Source organism: Liolophura sinensis, chromosome 8 (genome assembly GCF_032854445.1).
Source record: "Liolophura sinensis isolate JHLJ2023 chromosome 8, CUHK_Ljap_v2, whole genome shotgun sequence".
NCBI classification, from domain to species: domain Eukaryota; kingdom Metazoa; phylum Mollusca; class Polyplacophora; order Chitonida; family Chitonidae; genus Liolophura; species Liolophura sinensis.
In genome coordinates, this window is record NC_088302.1 from 57936378 (window position 1) to 57954453 (window position 18076).

At 41.0% G+C, this 18076-nt stretch overlaps 1 protein-coding gene across 1 annotated transcript in view; it reads left to right on the forward strand.

Annotated features, from left to right (window-relative positions):
* Nucleotides 1-18076, forward strand: part of LOC135473767 (beta-alanine-activating enzyme-like) — a 33598-nt gene that overhangs the window by 12963 nt on the left and 2559 nt on the right. Inside the window, 8 exon segments of the mRNA XM_064753654.1 lie at nt 3672-3885; nt 5985-6094; nt 6636-6785; nt 6788-7341; nt 13416-13570; nt 15167-15330; nt 15966-16091; nt 17880-18011. Coding sequence (XP_064609724.1) covers nt 3672-3885; nt 5985-6094; nt 6636-6785; nt 6788-7341; nt 13416-13570; nt 15167-15330; nt 15966-16091; nt 17880-18011 — 1605 coding nt within the window.

An 18076-nucleotide genomic window follows, 5' to 3' on the forward strand; every position in this document is an offset into this window, starting at 1 on the left:
CCAGAGTAAAACATTTCCAGTCTCCAGGTGTAAGCCCAGAGTGAAACATTTCCAATCTCCAGGTGTACGCCCAGAGTGAAAAATTTCCAATCTCCAGGTGTAAGCCCAGAGTAAAACATTTCCAATCTCCAGGTGTAAGCCAAGAGTAAAACATTTCCAATATCCAGGTGTAAGCCCAGAGTAAAACATTTCCAATCTCCAGGTGTAAGCCCAGAGTGAAACATTTCCAATGTCCAGGTGTACGCCCAGAGTGAAACATTTCCAATGTCCAGGTGTAAGCCCAGAGTAAAACATTTCCAATCTCCAGGTGTAAGCCAAGAGTAAAACATTTCCAATCTCCAGGTGTAAGCCCAGAGTTAAACATTTCCAATCTCCAGGTGTAAGCCAAGAGTAAAACATTTCCAATCTCCAGGTGTAAGCCCAGAGTTAAACATGTCCAATCTCCAGGTGTAAGACTAGAGTAAAACATTTCCAATCTCCAGGTGTACGCCCAGAGTGAAACATTTCCAGTCTCCAGGTGTAAGACTAGAGTAAAACATTTCCAATCTCCAGGTGTAAGCCCAGAGTAAAACATTTCCAATCTCCAGGTGTACGCCCAGAGTAAAACATTTCCAATCTCCAGGTGTAAGCCCAGAGTGAAACATTTCCAATCTCCAGGTGTACGCCCAGAGTGAAACATTTCCAATCTCCAGGTGTAAGCCCAGAGTGAAACATTTCCAATCTCCAGGTGTAAGCCCAGAGTGAAATATTTCCAATCTCCAGGTGTGCATTTCTTTTTCTGAAGTTAAAACATATTTTTTTTTCAGCTTATTCTTTATGACAATAACTTTGATAATTTGATAAAAAAAAAACAAGGCATGACAAGATAGTCTGTGTTACATGTAGTTAGTGAACTAGAAGTCGTGCCCTGATATTCTGTGTTTGAGGTAGTAAGTAAACTAGAAGTCGTGGCCTGATATTCTGTGTTTCAGATAATAAGTGAACTAGAAGTCTTGGCCTGATATTCTGTGTTTTAGGTAATAAGTGAACTAGAAGTCATGGCCTGATATTCTGTGTTACATGTAGTTAGTGAACTAGAAGTTGTGGCCTGATATTCTGTGTTTCTTGTGGTAAGTGAACTGGAAGTCGTGGCGTGATATTCTGTGTTACATGTAGTAAGAGAACTAGAAGTCATGGCCTGATATTCTGTGTTTCAGGTAGTAAGTGAACTAGAAGTTGTGGCCTGATATTCTGTGTTTCAGGTAGTAAGTGAACTAGAAGTCTTGGCCTGATATTCTGTGTTTCAGGTAGTAAGTGAACTAGAAGCCATGGCCTGATATTCTGTGTTTCAGGTAATAAGTGAACTAGAAATCGTGGCCTGATATTCTGTGTTACATGTAATTAGTGAACTAGAAGTTGTGGCCTGATATTCTGTGTTTCAGATAGTAAGTGAACTAGAAGCCGTGGCCTGATATTCTGTGTTTTAGGTAGTAAGTGAACTAAAAGTCATGGCCTGATATTCTGTGTTTTAGGTAGTAAGTGAACTAGAAGTCTTGGCCTGATATTCTGTGTTACATGTAGTAAGTGAACTAGAAGTCGTGGTCTGATATTCTGTGTTTCAGGTAGTAAATGAACTAGAAGCCATGGCCTGATATTGTGTGTTACATGTAGTAAGTGAACTAGAAGTCGTGGCCTAATATTCTGTGTTACATGTAGTAAGTGAACTAGAAGTCATGGCCTGATATTCTGTGTTTCAGGTAGTAAGTGAACTAGAAGTCTTGGCCTGATATTCTGTGTTACATGTAGTAAGTGAACTAGAAGTCATGGTCTGATATTTTGTGTTTTAGGTAGTAAGTCAACTAGAAGTCGTGGCCTGATATTCTGTGTTTTAGGTAATAAGTGAACTAGAAATCGTGGCCTGATATTCTGTGTTACATGTAGTTAGTGAACTAGAAGTTGTGGCCTGATATTCTGTGTTTCAGATAATAAGTGAACTAGAAGCTGTGGCCTGATATTCTGTGTTTTTGGTAGTAAGTGAACTAAAAGTCATGGCCTGATATTCTGTGTTTTAGGTAGTAAGTGAACTAGAAGCCGTGACCTGATATTCTGTGTTTTAGGTAGTAAGTGAACTAAAAGTCTTGGCCTGATATTCTGTGTTTCAGGTAGTAAGTGAACTAGAAGTTGTGGCCTGATATTCTGTGTTTCAGGTAGTAAGTGAACTAGAAGTCTTGGCCTGATATTCTGTGTTTCAGGTGGTAAGTGAACTAGAAGCCGTGGCCTGATATTCTGTGTTTCATGTGGTAAGTGAACTAGAAGTCATGGCCTGATATTCTGTGTTTCAGGTAGTAAGTGAACTAGAAGTTGTGGCCTGATATTCTGTGTTTCAGGTAGTAAGTGAACTAGAAGTCGTGGCCTGATATTCTGTGTTTCAGGTAGTAATTGAACTAGAAATCATGGCCTGATATTCTGTGTTTCAGGTAGTAAGTGAACTAGAAGTTGTGGCCTGATATTCTGTGTTTCAAATAGTAAGTGAACTAGAAGTCGTTGCCTGATATTCTGTGTTACATGTAGTAAGTGAACTAGAAGTCGTGGCCTGATATTCTGTGTATTAGGTAGTATGTGAACTAGAAATCGTGACCTGATATTCTATGTTTCAGGTAGTAAGTGAACTAGAAGTTGTGGCCTGATATTCTGTGTTACATGTAGTAAGTGAACTAGAAGTCGTGGTCTGATAATTTGTGTTTTAGGTAGTAAGTCAACTAGAAGTCGTGGCCTGATATTCTGTGTTTTAGGTAGTAAGTGAACTAGAAGTCTTGGCCTGATATTCTGTGTTACATGTAGTAAGTGAACTAGAAGTCGTGGTCTGATATTCTGTGTTTCAGGTAGTAAATGAACTAGAAGCCATGACCTGATATTGTGTGTTACATGTAGTAAGTGAACTAGAAGTCGTGGCCTAATATTCTGTGTTACATGTAGTAAGTGAACTAGAAGTCATGGCCTGATATTCTGTGTTTCAGGTAGTAAGTGAACTAGAAGTCTTGGCCTGATATTCTGTGTTACATGTAGTAAGTGAACTAGAAGTCATGGTCTGATATTTTGTGTTTTAGGTAGTAAGTCAACTAGAAGTCGTGGCCTGATATTCTGTGTTTTAGGTAATAAGTGAACTAGAAATCGTGGCCTGATATTCTGTGTTACATGTAGTTAGTGAACTAGAAGTTGTGGCCTGATATTCTGTGTTTCAGATAATAAGTGAACTAGAAGTTGTGGCCTGATATTCTGTGTTTTTGGTAGTAAGTGAACTAAAAGTCTTGGCCTGATATTCTGTGTTTCAGGTGGTAAGTGAACTAGAAGTCTTGGCCTGATATTCTGTGTTTCAGGTAGTAAGTGAACTAGAAGTTGTGGCCTGATATTCTGTGTTTCAGGTAGTAAGTGAACTAGAAGTTGTGGCCTGATATTCTGTGTTTCAGATAGTAAGTGAACTAGAAGTCATGGCCTGATATTCTGTGTTTCAGGTAGTAAGTGAACTAGAAGTCTTGGCCTGATATTCTGTGTTTCACGTAGTAAGTGAACTAGAAGTCATGGCCTGATATTTTGTGTTACATGTAGTAAGTGAACTAGAAGTCGTGGCCTAATATTCTGTGTTTCAGGTAGTAAGTGAACTAGAAGTCATGGCCTGATATTCTGTGTTTCAGGTAGTAAGTGAACTAGAAGTTGTGGCCTCTTGTGCTGCCAGTTTGGACAAGGGGAGACTTCTCCTGTTTGTGACGTGTACACGTGGCGGAAGTTCTGATAAATCCCCAGCGGATCTTGTCAGTTATATTAAGAAACATGTGAAGGCCAGTCTACCTGTACAGTATCATCCTGACACAGTGAGGCTGCTAACCAGTCTGCCCCTCACTAAACATGGTACGTCAAGTACTAACCAGTCTGCCCCTCACTAATTACAATACATCAAGTACTAACCAGTCTGCCCATCACTAAACATGGTACATCAAGTACTAACCAGTCTGCCCCTCACTAATAACAATACATCAAGTACTAACCAGTCTGCCACTCACTAAATATGGTACGTCAAGTACTAACCAGTCTGCCCCTCACTAATAACAGTACAAGTACTAACCAGTCTGCCCCTCACTAAACATGGTACATCAAGTACTAACCAGTCTGCCCCTCACTATACATGGTACATCAAGTACAAACAAGTGGGGCCCTCGCTATACATGGTACATTAAGTACAAACCAGAGGGACCCTCACTAAACATGGTACATCAAGTACTAACCAGTGGGACCCTCATTAAACATGGTACATCAAGTACTAACCAGTGGGACCCTTACTAAACATGGCACATCAAGTACAAACCAGTGGGACCCTCACTAAACATGGCACATCAAGTACTAACCAGTGGGACCCTCACTAAACTAGTGGGACCCTCACTAAACATGGTACATCAAGTACTAACCAGTGGGACCCTCACTAAACCAGTGGGACCCTCACTAAACATGGTACATCAAGTACTAACCAGTGGGACCCTCACTAAACATAGTACGTCAAGTACTAACCAGTGGGACCCTCACTAAACATGGCACATCAAGTACAAACCAGTGGGACCCTCACTAAAGATGGTACGCCAAGTACTTACCAGTGGGACCCTCACTAAACCTGGCACATCAAGTACTAACCAGTTGGACCCTCACTAAAGATGGCACATCAAGTACAAACCAGTGGGACCCTCACTAAAGATGGTACGCCAAGTACTTACCAGTGGGACCCTCACTAAACCAGTGGGACCCTCACTAAACATGGTACATCAAGTACAAACCAGTGGGACCCTCACTAAAGATGGTACGCCAAGTACTTACCAGTGGGACCCTCACTAAACCTGGCACATCAAGTACTAACCAGTGGGACCCTCACTAAAGATGGCACATCAAGTACAAACCAGTGGGACCCTCACTAAAGATGGTACGCCAAGTACTTACCAGTGGGACCCTCACTAAACCAGTGGGACCCTCGCTAAACATGGTACATCAAGTACTAACCAGTGGGACCCTCACTAAACATAGTACGTCAAGTACTAACCAGTGGGACCCTCACTAAACATGGCACATCAAGTACAAACCAGTGGGACCCTCACTAAAGATGGTACGCCAAGTACTTACCAGTGGGACCCTCACTAAACCTGGCACATCAAGTACTAACCAGTGGGACCCTCACTAAACATGGCACATCAAGTACAAACCAGTGGGACCCTCACTAAAGATGGTACGCCAAGTACTTACCAGTGAGACCCTCACTAAACCTGGCACATCAAGTACTAACCAGTGGGACCCTCACTAAACATGGCACATCAAGTACAAACCAGTGGGACCCTCACTAAAGATGGTACGCCAAGTACTTACCAGTGGGACCCTCACTAAACCTGGCACATCAAGTACTAACCAGTGGGATCCTCACTAAACCAGTGGGACCCTCACCAAACATGGTACATCAAGTACTAACCAGTGGGACCCTCACTAAACATGGTACATCAAGTACTAACAATTCTGCCCCTCACTAAACACAGTACATTAAGTACTAACCAGCCTGTTCCTCACCAAACATGGCACATCAAGTACTAACCAGTCTGTCCCTCACTAAACATGGTTTGTCAAGGATGTGTGAACATACTTAGTGCACAAAGATACACAAAGTGAAAAGATGTTTGACCCAGGCACACCATATTTTTGTCTGAGCATTGGTTATTAAGTATGTGTTCATTTGCATCTCTTGAGCATATGTAATTATACGGACATAATGTGTCTCAGCCTACGTACAGTGTGTATGTAAGTGGTGTTTGTCTCCTGTCTCCCTATCACTGTCAAACCCGGCCACTTTTCTCCACACATATGGACGTAGACATTAGACGTGTAATCCAGCAGCTGTCAGTGTAATGATGGACATTGATGTATTCAGCACATGAGATCTTCAACAATAAGAAAATGACTGTTCTGCACGATGTTTTCAGGTAAGGTGGATAAGCGAGCGCTGGTGAGGCAGACAGAGTATTCTCCCCGTGAGTGTGCCGAGAACCTGAGCTGGGCTGGTGTGAGGAACCTTCTGGAACTCCACTGGAAGGTTTGAAAGCTACTCTTACTTATTACTCCATTTTAGGTAAATACGCACCTTTGAGTTTATTGTAATTAATGTATATTGTGATTGTACTCTTTTCTAAGCATTGCACAGTTAGGAGATAGGAATATGGTCTATCACCTAACTATTTGCTTATGACTAAGTTGCACATTTTGCCTAAATAAAGTTCTTCAATAGTTATAGAAATTTTTTGAGGTTTGTTTGGAAGAGTGGTTTTAGTCCTACTGGCAAAACGCACGTATACTCCTCAGCCACCAAAGTAATATTTTATGATATTTATTAGCCTCTGAATCATATTTGTTTTGGACAAATATGGAATGTGTGTGAGTATGATTATTTTGTGAACTTTGAACTATGTCCTTGTTGTCTGAGTTGATGGATTGGTTTGTTTCTAAGCATTGATTGTGTGTTTATTGTGGGATGGAGTGTGAGACTGAGTGGCAGAGAGATGCCATCAGTTTTAAAATTCAGTGAGTCAGAATCAGCTTCAGAATCAAATAATTTCCAAGTGATTTATTTTATTCAGGGTCATTTAGGTTGTGAAATGTCAAAGATGATGGATGATTCAGACAAGTTCATTGAGAGTGGTGGTAATTCCTTCAAAGCTGTTAACCTGGCTTCAAGTGTTGAGGATGCTACAGGCAGAGTTATCCCCTTCTCCTGGACAAGATACTTCACGAGACATTTAAGAGTGTCTGTGATTATGTACACAATTGTTTGAAAATGGCTCAGCAAAGTGTGTGTGGAAAGAACAGTGGGAGTTTGTCAGGTGATTTTGTTGTTAAGATGGACAGGAATGACAGTGGTGCTGTTACATCTGTCCCCATGGCAACTACTTTTAAATCAGAACAGCTGACAAATAGGAAGAGAAGATCGCCAGCAGGGAAGGGAGATCGCTTTACCACAAAGGAAAAAGTTTTTAAACATAATGTTGTGCCGGGGATAGATGGAAGGGAGGTAACCATGTCTGTGAGTAGAGGGTCAAGAATTTTCTATCATATGAACAAAAACAGTTATGACAAATGTGTTAAGAGAGGTGAATCAGCCAGAATCCCCCGTAAACAGGGGCAGGCTTCAACTCTCACGAACCATCCTGTGTCAGCAGTGTGTGCTGAATGTAAATGTAGAGTCGGTGATCGTGAGGACACATCCTCAGCTTTTACTGTAAGAGAGGTATGGAGGTACAACGCGGGAAAGTGTATTGATGCATCTCCTCTGGTGGCAGTTTGCAGGTAGGACTCCTGTTGCTCCTCACTAAATTTACACTGTATGTTCTCAGTCAGCTATACTTTAATAACTTCTGGTCAGCTTTACTTTGTCACTTGTAGATGTGACATCATAGGCATTAAACAATTTTCAGTTTTGTGGCCTTAGCAATGTTTGATTCCAGTCTCATATTTGAAAGCACACCAAACCAGACATATTATTTAAAGATTTGTTGAATAATGCATAAATAGAATTATAACTTCACATTTGTAGTTAACTGCCAGGAAACACTGAAAGGAAGTATATCAGATGAAAGACCATTAAACAATATCTCAGTAAACCAATTGATGTTTTTGACTGGAGTTTTTCCATTTGAATGAAATCCTTGTGGGAACTTTGTGTTTAAGTCATGACCTATCTGTATAATTTCTTGAAATGGATTCATTCGATAAATGTTTTCATAGCTCTGAAAACTTGTGTATACGTCCATGTGCTGAATTCATAGCTCTGTACGCTTGTGTATACGTCTGTGTGCAGTATTCATAGCTGTGTACACTTGTTTATAGGTCCAGGTGCAGAATTCATAGCTCTGTACACTTGTGTAGACCTTCATGTGGAGAATTCATAGCTGTGTACACTTGTGTATACGTCCATGTTCAGTATTCATAGCTCTGTACACTTGTGTAGACCTTCATGTGGAGAATTCATAGCTTTGTACACTTGTGTATACGTCCAGGTGCAGTATTCATAGCTCTGTACACTTGTGTATATGTCCATGTGCAGTATTCATAGCTCTGTACACTTGTGTAGACGTTCATGTGGAGAATTCATAGCTGTGTACGCTTGTGTATACGTCCATGTGCAGTATTCATAGCTCTGTACACTTGTGTAGACGTTCATGTGGAGAATTCATAGCTGTGTACACTTGTGTATACGTCCAGGTGCAGAATTCATAGCTCTGTACACTTGTGTATACGTCCAGGTGCAGAATTCATAGCTCTGTACACTTGTTTATAGGTCCATGTGCAGTATTCATAGCTCTGTACACTTGTGTATACGTCCAGGTGCAGAATTCATAGCTCTGTACACTTGTGTATACGTCCAGGTGCAGAATTCATAGCTCTGTACACTTGTTTATAGGTCCATGTGCAGAATTCATAGCTCTGTACACTTGTTTATAGGTCCATGTGCAGTATTCATAGCTCTGTACACTTGTGTATACGTCCAGGTGCAGAATTCATAGCTCTGTACACTTGTGTATACGTCCAGGTGCAGAATTCATAGCTCTGTACACTTGTTTATAGGTCCATGTGCAGAATTCATAGCTCTGTACACTTGTGTATACGTCCAGGTGCAGTATTCATAGCTCTGTACACTTGTGTATACGTTCATGTGGAGAATTCATAGCTCTGTACACTTGTGTATACGTCCAGGTGCAGAATTCATGGCTGTGTACACTTGTGTATACGTCCATGTGCAGTATTCATAGCTCTGTACACTTGTGTAGACGTTCATGTGCAGTATTCATAGCTCTGTACACTTGTGTATACGTCCATGTGCAGTATTCATAGCTCTGTACACTTGTGTATACGTCCATGTGCAGTATTCATAGCTCTGTACACTTGTGTATATGTCCGTGTGCAGTATTCATAGCTCTGTACACTTGTGTATACGTCCATGTGCTGAATTCATAGCTGTGTACACTTGTGTATATGTCCATGTGCAGTATTCATAGCTCTGTACACTTGTTTATAGGTCCATGTGCAGAATTCATAGCTTTGTACACTTGTGTATACGTCCATGTTCAGTATTCATAGCTCTGTACACTTGTGTATACGTCCAGGTGCAGTATTCATAGCTCTGTACACTTGTGTATATGTCCATGTGCAGTATTCATAGCTCTGTACACTTGTGTAGACGTTCATGTGGAGAATTCATAGCTGTGTACGCTTGTGTATACGTCCATGTGCAGTATTCATAGCTCTGTACACTTGTGTAGACGTTCATGTGGAGAATTCATAGCTGTGTACACTTGTGTATACGTCCAGGTGCAGAATTCATAGCTTTGTACACTTGTGTATACGTCTGTGTGCAGTATTCATAGCTCTGTACACTTGTTTATAGGTCCATGTGCAGTATTCATAGCTCTGTACACTTGTGTATACGTCCAGGTGCAGAATTCATAGCTCTGTACACTTGTGTATACGTCCAGGTGCAGAATTCATAGCTCTGTACACTTGTGTATACGTCTGTGTGCAGTATTCATAGCTCTGTACACTTGTTTATAGGTCCATGTGCAGAATTCATAGCTCTGTACACTTGTGTATACGTCCAGGTGCAGTATTCATAGCTCTGTACACTTGTGTATACGTTCATGTGGAGAATTCATAGCTCTGTACACTTGTGTATACGTCCAGGTGCAGAATTCATGGCTGTGTACACTTGTGTATACGTCCATGTGCAGTATTCATAGCTCTGTACACTTGTGTAGACGTTCATGTGCAGTATTCATAGCTCTGTACACTTGTGTATACGTCCATGTGCAGTATTCATAGCTCTGTACACTTGTGTATACGTCCATGTGCAGTATTCATAGCTCTGTACACTTGTGTATATGTCCGTGTGCAGTATTCATAGCTCTGTACACTTGTGTATACGTCCATGTGCTGAATTCATAGCTGTGTACACTTGTGCTATATGTCCATGTGCAGTATTCATAGCTCTGTACACTTGTTTATAGGTCCATGTGCAGAATTCATAGCTTTGTACACTTGTGTATACGTCCAGGTGCAGTATTCATAGCTCTGTACACTTGTGTATACGTCCAGGTGCAGAATTCATAGCTCTGTACACTTGTGTATACGTCCAGGTGCAGAATTCATAGCTCTGTACACTTGTGTATACGTCTGTGTGCAGTATTCATAGCTCTGTACACTTGTTTATAGGTCCATGTGCAGAATTCATAGCTCTGTACACTTGTGTATACGTCCAGATGCAGTATTCATAGCTCTGTACACTTGTGTATACGTCCAGGTGCAGAATTCATAGCTCTGTACACTTGTGTATACGTCCATGTGCAGAATTCATAGCTCTGTACACTTGTGTAGACGTTCATGTGGAGAATTCATAGCTGTGTACGCTTGTGTATACGTCCATGTGCAGTATTCATAGCTCTGTACACTTGTGTATACGTCCAGGTGCAGAATTCATAGTTCTGTACACTTGTGTAGACGTCTGTGTGCAGTATTCATAGCTCTGTACACTTGTTTATAGGTCCATGTGCAGTATTCATAGCTCTGTACACTTGTTTATAGGTCCAGGTGCAGAATTCATAGCTCTGTACACTTGTGTATGCGTCCATGTGCAGTATTCATAGCTCTGTACACTTGTGTATACATCCATGTGCAGTATTCATAGCTCTGTACACTTGTGTATACGTCCGTGTGCAGTATTCATAGCTCTGTACACTTGTTTATAGGTCCATGTGCAGTATTCATAGCTCTGTACACTTGTGTATATGTCCATGTGCAGTATTCATAGCTGTGTACACTTGTGTATATGTCCATGTGCAGTATTCATAGCTGTGTACACTTGTTTATAGGTCCATGTGCTGAATTCATAGCTCCGTACACTTGTGTATATGTCCAGGTGCAGTATTCATAGCTGTGTACACTTGTTTATAGGTCCATGTGCAGTATTCATAGCTGTGTACACTTGTGTAGACCTTCATGTGGAGAATTCATAGCTGTGTATACTTGTGTATAGGCCCATGTGCAGTATTCATAGCTGTGTACACTTGTGTATACGTCCGTGTGCAGTATTCATAGCTGTGTACACTTGTTTATAGGTCCAGGTGCAGAATTCATAGCTCCGTACACTTGTGTATACGTCCAGGTTCATTATTCATAGCTCTGTACACTTGTGTATACGTCCGTGTGCAGTATTCATAGCTGTGTACACTTGTTTATAGGTCCATGTGCAGTATTCATAGCTCTGTACACTTGTGTATAGGTCCATGTACAGAATTCATAGCTGTGTACACTTGTGTATACGTCCATGTGCTGAATTCATAGCTGTGTACACTTGTTTATAGGTCCATGTGCAGTATTCATAGCTCTGTACACTTGTTTATAGGTCCATGTGCAGTATTCATAGCTCTGTACACTTGTGTATATGTCCATGTGCAGTATTCATAGCTGTGTACACTTGTGTATACGTCCGTGTGCAGTATTCATAGCTCTGTACACTTGTGTATAGGTCCATGTACAGTATTCATGGCTGTGTACACTTGTGTATACGTCCATGTGCTGAATTCATAGCTGTGTACACTTGTGTATATGTCCATGTGCAGTATTCATAGCTCTGTACACTTGTGTATAGGTCCATGTGCAGTATTCATGGCTGTGTACACTTGTGTATACGTCCATGTGCTGAATTCATAGCTGTGTACACTTGTGTATATGTCCATGTGCAGTATTCATAGCTCTGTACACTTGTTTATAGGTCCATGTGCTGAATTCATAGCTCCGTACACTTGTGTATGCGTCCATGTGCAGTATTCATAGCTGTGTACACTTGTTTATAGGTCCATGTGCAGTATTCATAGCTCTGTACACTTGTGTAGACCTTCATGTGGAGAATTCATAGCTGTGTACACTTGTGTATAGGCCCATGTGCAGAATGCATAGCTCTGTACACTTGTGTATTCGTCCAGGTGCAGAATTCATAGCTCTGTACACTTGTGTAGACGTTCATGTGCAGTATTCATAGCTCTGTACACTTGTTTATAGGTCCAGGTGCAGTATTCATAGCTCTGTACACTTGTGTATGCGTCCATGTGCAGTATTCATAGCTCTGTACACTTGTGTATACGTCCGTGTGCAGTATTCATAGCTGTGTACACTTGTTTATAGGTCCATGTACAGAATTCATAGCTGTGTACACTTGTTTATAGGTCCAGGTGCAGAATTCATAGCTCTGTACACTTGTGTATACGTCCATGTGCAGTATTCATAGCTCTGTACACTTGTGTATAGGTCCATGTGCAGTATTCATGGCTGTGTACACTTGTGTATACGTCCATGTGCTGAATTCATAGCTGTGTACACTTGTGTATATGTCCATGTGCAGTATTCATAGCTCTGTACACTTGTTTATAGGTCCAGGTGCAGAATTCATAGCTCTGTACACTTGTGTAGACCTTCATGTGGAGAATTCATAGCTGTGTATACTTGTGTATACGTCCGTGTGCAGTATTCATAGCTGTGTACACTTGTTTATAGGTCCATGTGCTGAATTCATAGCTCCGTACACTTGTGTATACGTCCATGTGCAGTATTCATAGCTGTGTACACTTGTTTATAGGTCCATGTGCAGTATTCATAGCTCTGTACACTTGTGTAGACCTTCATGTGGAGAATTCATAGCTGTGTACACTTGTGTATAGGCCCATGTGCAGAATGCATAGCTCTGTACACTTGTGTATACGTCCAGGTGCAGAATTCATAGCTCTGTACACTTGTGTAGACGTTCATGTGCAGTATTCATAGCTCTGTACACTTGTTTATAGGTCCAGGTGCAGTATTCATAGCTCTGTACACTTGTGTATATGTCCATGTGCAGTATTCATAGCTCTGTACACTTGTTTATAGGTCCAGGTGCAGTATTCATAGCTCTGTACACTTGTGTATGCGTCCATGTGCAGTATTCATAGCTCTGTACACTTGTGTATACGTCCGTGTGCAGTATTCATGGCTGTGTACACTTGTTTATAGGTCCATGTACAGAATTCATAGCTCCGTACACCTGCGTATACGTCCATGTGCAGAGGCACTTTGATTACAGGTATCTATCAGTTTGTGTATTACATGACAAAACCTGATTTGTCATTAGTCCTCATCGTATGGTCAGAAAAGGCCCCTCTGGAATCCAGTGATTCAACTGTGTTCTAAAAACTTTTGTGTAGTGTGTTTAATAATAGACTTTTATCTTACAAGTCAAATATACTTTGTTAGCATTTTTTATTTGGCTTCACATATACAGTAATTACAGCTCTAAATTTATGACATGTAATATGATAAATCAGTGAACTTTTTTTCAGTGCAAGGGCGCAAGACATGGTCTTCATTGGCTCACATTCTCATCTGTTTTCTGCTGTTTCCATGGCAACTGGCAAAGCAGTATGGGAGAGAAAGCTAGGAGATCGCACTGAGTCCTCCGCTTGTCTTACGACCTGTGGAAAGTTTGTTGTTGTGGGTGAGTTTCCCAATGTCATGGTTAGCTGAACATCTTTGTTGTTGGTGAGTATCCCAATGTCATGGTAAGCTGAACATCTCTGGTTTGGGTGAGTTTCCCAATGCCATGGTTAGCTGAACATCTCTGTTGTGGGTGAGTATCTCAATGTCATGGTGAGCTGAACATCTCTGGTGTGGGTGAGTTTCCCAATGTCATGGTTAGCTGAACATCTCTGTTGTGGGTGAGTATCTCAATGTCATGGTGAGCTGACCATCTCTGGTTTGGGTGAGTTTCCCATTGTCATGGTTAGCTGAACATCTCTGTTGTGGGTGAGTATCCCAATGTCATGGTGAGCTGAACATCTCTGGTTTTGTGAGTTTCCCATTGTCATGGTTAGCTGAACATCTCTGTTGTGGTTGAGTATCTCAATGTCATGGTGAGCTGAACATCTCTGTTGTGGGTGAGTATCTCAATGTCATGGTGAGCTTGATATCTCTGGTGTGGGTGAGTATCTCAATGTCATGGTTAGCTGAACATCTCTGTTGTGGGTGAGTATCTCAATGTCACGGTGAGCTGGACATCTCTGGTGTGGGTGAGTATCTCAATGTCATGGTGAGCTGAACATCTCTGTTGTGGGTGAGTATCTCAATGTCATGGTGAGCTGAACATCTCTGGTGTGGGTGAGTATCTCAATGTCATGGTGAGCTGAACATCTCTGTTGTGGGTGAGTATCTCAATGTCATGGTGAGCTGAACATCTATGGTGTGGGTGAGTATCCCAATGTCATGGTGAGCTGGACATCTCTGTTGTGGGTGAGTATCTCAATGTCATGGTGAGCTGAACATCTCTGGTGTGGGTGAGTATCTCAATGTCATGGTGAGCTGAACATCTCTGTTGTGGGTGAGTATCTCAATGTCATGGTGAGCTGGACATCTCTGGTGTGGGTGAGTATCTCAATGTCATGGTGAGCTGGACATCTCTGGTGTGGGTGAGTATCTCAATGTCATGGTGAGCTGGACATCTCTGGTGTGGGTGAGTATCTCAATGTCATGGTTAGCTGAAGATAGCTGAACATGATGTTCTGACATGTTATGGTTTGTAAAATACTGGTTTCCAGATGTCCTGGTTTTCTACATTCTGGTTTCCGGGTGTGATGGTTTGTAGCTATTGGTTTAGTAAGAAGGGTTTTATTTGCATGTAAAATTTTGCAGGAATTTTAATTGATAAAATCTCAGTGTACATTCAGTATAAAAAGTGGTGTGTAGGTGTTAAATGCACAATTTGCTGATTTTACACACCAGCAACTGCACATTAAATTTCATAATAGATTGCACTAATTATATTTATGGGACCTATAGGGTTATGTAAATGTCCATCTGGTGTTAAAAGTTGACTGTACTAAGTATATTTGTACATTATATTTTATATTTTGAGTTTACATAATATAAATATAGCACTGTATATTTAATGAACAGATGGATTGATTTGTGTTATGTTAAAAGTTTGGTGTCATTGAACCTAAAAGTTGTCATGTGCACCTGTTCAGAAATTTGGTCCCCAGTATGGGTGCTGTGTGCAATAATAAAAAAATATTGTTTTATCTCCCTTCTACTCCAGGTTGCTATGACCATTGTGTTTATTTTCTGCATATCAAAGATGGTGATGTTCATTTCAAATTCAAAACTGGAGGAGAGGTCAAAAGTTCACCGGTGGCAGATGTCCAATCATCTTTAGTCTTCATAGGGTCACATGATCAGCATCTTTATGCTCTCAGTCCTGAAGTAGGTCTCTAGCTCATTATATGGGATGTTTAAAATAGATACAATTGTGTACACAATGAAATGTATGTACTTACATTAAAATCTGTAAATTAATTGCTTTTAGCTGTGGAAAGGGATGTTATACACCGTTAGAAAAAATCCCAATAAAATAAATTCAACTATTTTCCTGGACAGTTTTTAATGGTCTTTCATCTTATGTATACTTCATTTTAGAGCTGCCTTTACCTTAAAATATTAAACTCAGATAATTGCTTTCTGCTGACAAAGGGGATAGTTCAGCCTTTCACAAACCTGTGGCAATGTAGATGCTGGTTGAACTTGTAGGGCCTACTCGTTATTGTGTGGCATCCATTTAGAATAGTGAAAACCTGGCTGGCTAGGAGGTCATTTTGTAGTTTACAATGGCTTGAGAAATGAGATTTGGATATCATGGTCAGTCAAAGTATGTCTGGTCATCCTGGAGTCTTTCACCCAGAGAATTATTAGGTACGTGACAAGGTGGGATGGCTACTCCCAGGCTTTGTGGTGTTTCCTATGACTGTTAGGTCTTACCTGTGAACTATACAAATAAAGTATTTGTGGGTGCTGTGGGTTAAAATACCTGATTAAACCCATAAGTACTGCTTCCATTTCAGCAGCGTCAGTGTGTGTGGAAGTGCCCAGTGGGTGGGGGGAGTGTTTTCTCCTCCCCTACCCTTTCTTCTGACCCTTATCAGGTGATTGCAGCAAGCCTGGCAGGAACTGTTCTGGCGGCAGAGCCAGTGAGTTATCTAACTTTACATGCCATTGAGAAAATCGCCAGTTTGAGCTCTCGTTGGGAATCTTTGAGTCTGCTTCACGTTCATGGAGCAGAAATAAAATTTGTGATAACAATACAAGTAAAATGATCACTTTTGTTTGGTTGGCTTGGTAGTTGACCACACCACAGTGGATGTTGACACCTGTAAGACTTTTGTTCAGTTTATTGGGTAGTTGACCTCACCATACCTTAGATTGTGAGAAGGTGAAAGTGAAACAGACTTATTCTTAAGCTCATTTGTGTCAATATTCTACTGTAGTCCAGTCTGCTTTTCTCTACTGTAGTCCAGTCTGCTTTAGTCCAGTCTGCTTTTCTCTACTGTAGTCCAGTCTGCTTTTCTCTTCTGTAGTCCAGTCTGCTTTTCTCTACTGTAGTTCAGTCTGCTTTTCTCTACTGTAGTTCAGTTTGTTTTTCTCTACAGTAGTCCAGTTTGCTTTTCTCTACTGTAGTCCAGTCTGCTTTTCTCTACTGTAGTTCAGTCTGCTTTTCTCTACTGTAGTTCAGTCTGTTTTTCTCTACAGTAGTCCAGTTTGCTTTTCTCTACTGTAGTCCAGTTTGCTTTTCTCTACAGTAGTCCAGTTTGCTTTTCTCTACTGTAGTCCAGTATTCTTTTCTCTACTGTAATTCAGTCTGGTTTGGTTTGGTTGGCTTGGTAGTTGACCACACCACAGTGGATGTTGACACCTGTAAGACTTTTGTTCAGTTTATTTGGTAGTTGACCTCACCATACCTTAGATTGTGAGAAGGTGAAAGTGAAACAGACTTATTCTTAAAATCATTTGTGTCAATATTCTACTGTAGTCCAGTTTGTTTTTCTCTACTGTAGTTCAGTCTGCTTTTCTCTGCAGTTGTCCAGTTTGCTTTTCTCTACTGTAGTTCAGTTTGCTTTTCTCTACTGTAGTCCAGTTTGCTTTTCTCTACTGTAGTCCAGTCTGCTTTTCTCTACTGTAGTTCAGTCTGCTTTTCTCTACTGTAGTCCAGTCTGCTTTTCTCTACTGTAGTCCAGTTTGCTTTTCTCTACTGTAGTCCAGTCTGCTTTTCTCTACTGTAGTTCAGTCTGCTTTTCTGTACTGTAGTCCAGTCTGCTTTTCTGTACTGTAGTCCAGTCTGCTTTTCTCTACTGTAGTCCAGTCTGCTTTTCTCTACTGTAGTCCAGTCTGCTTTTCTCTTCTGTAGTTCAGACTGCTTTTCTCTACCGTAGTTCAGTCTGGTTTTCTCTACAGTAGTCCAGTTTGCTTTTCTCTACAGTAGTCCAGTTTGCTTTTCTCTACTGTAATTCAGTCTGCTTATCTCTACTGTTGCCCAGTCTGCTTTTCTCTTCTGTAGTTCAGACTGCCTTTCTCTACTGTAGTCCAGTCTGCTTTTCTCTACTGTAGTCTAGTTTGCTTTTCTCTACTGTAGTCCAGTTTGCTTTTCTCTACTGTAGTTCAGTCTGCTTTTCTCTGCAGTAGTCCAATCTGCTTTTCTAGACTGTAGTCCAGTTTGCTTTTCTCTACTGTAGTTCAGTCTGCTTTTCTCTGCAGTTGTCCAGTTTGCTTTTCTCTACTGTAGTTCAGTTTGCTTTTCTCTACTGTAGTCCAGTTTGCTTTTCTCTACTGTAGTCCAGTCTGCTTTTCTCTACTGTAGTCCAGTTTGCTTTTCTCTACTGTAGTTCAGTCTGCTTTTCTCTGCAGTTGTCCAGTTTGCTTTTCTATAACCTTTGTCTGTTTGGGAGACAGTGTACATTTGATGTATTATCTGATTTTGACAGGATACCGGAGTCCTGCTCTGGCAGTTCCAGTGTACTAAGCCGGTGTTCTCATCCCCTATAACGTGTCCTTGTGGAGTCTGTTTTGGGTCTGTTGATGGCAAGGTTTACTTTCTCAGTCACCAAGGTGAATTGGTAAGTTCAACTGTTTTGTTAGTTTTGAAAATAGTTGTAAATAAACTGAATTTTGGTCCACAGAT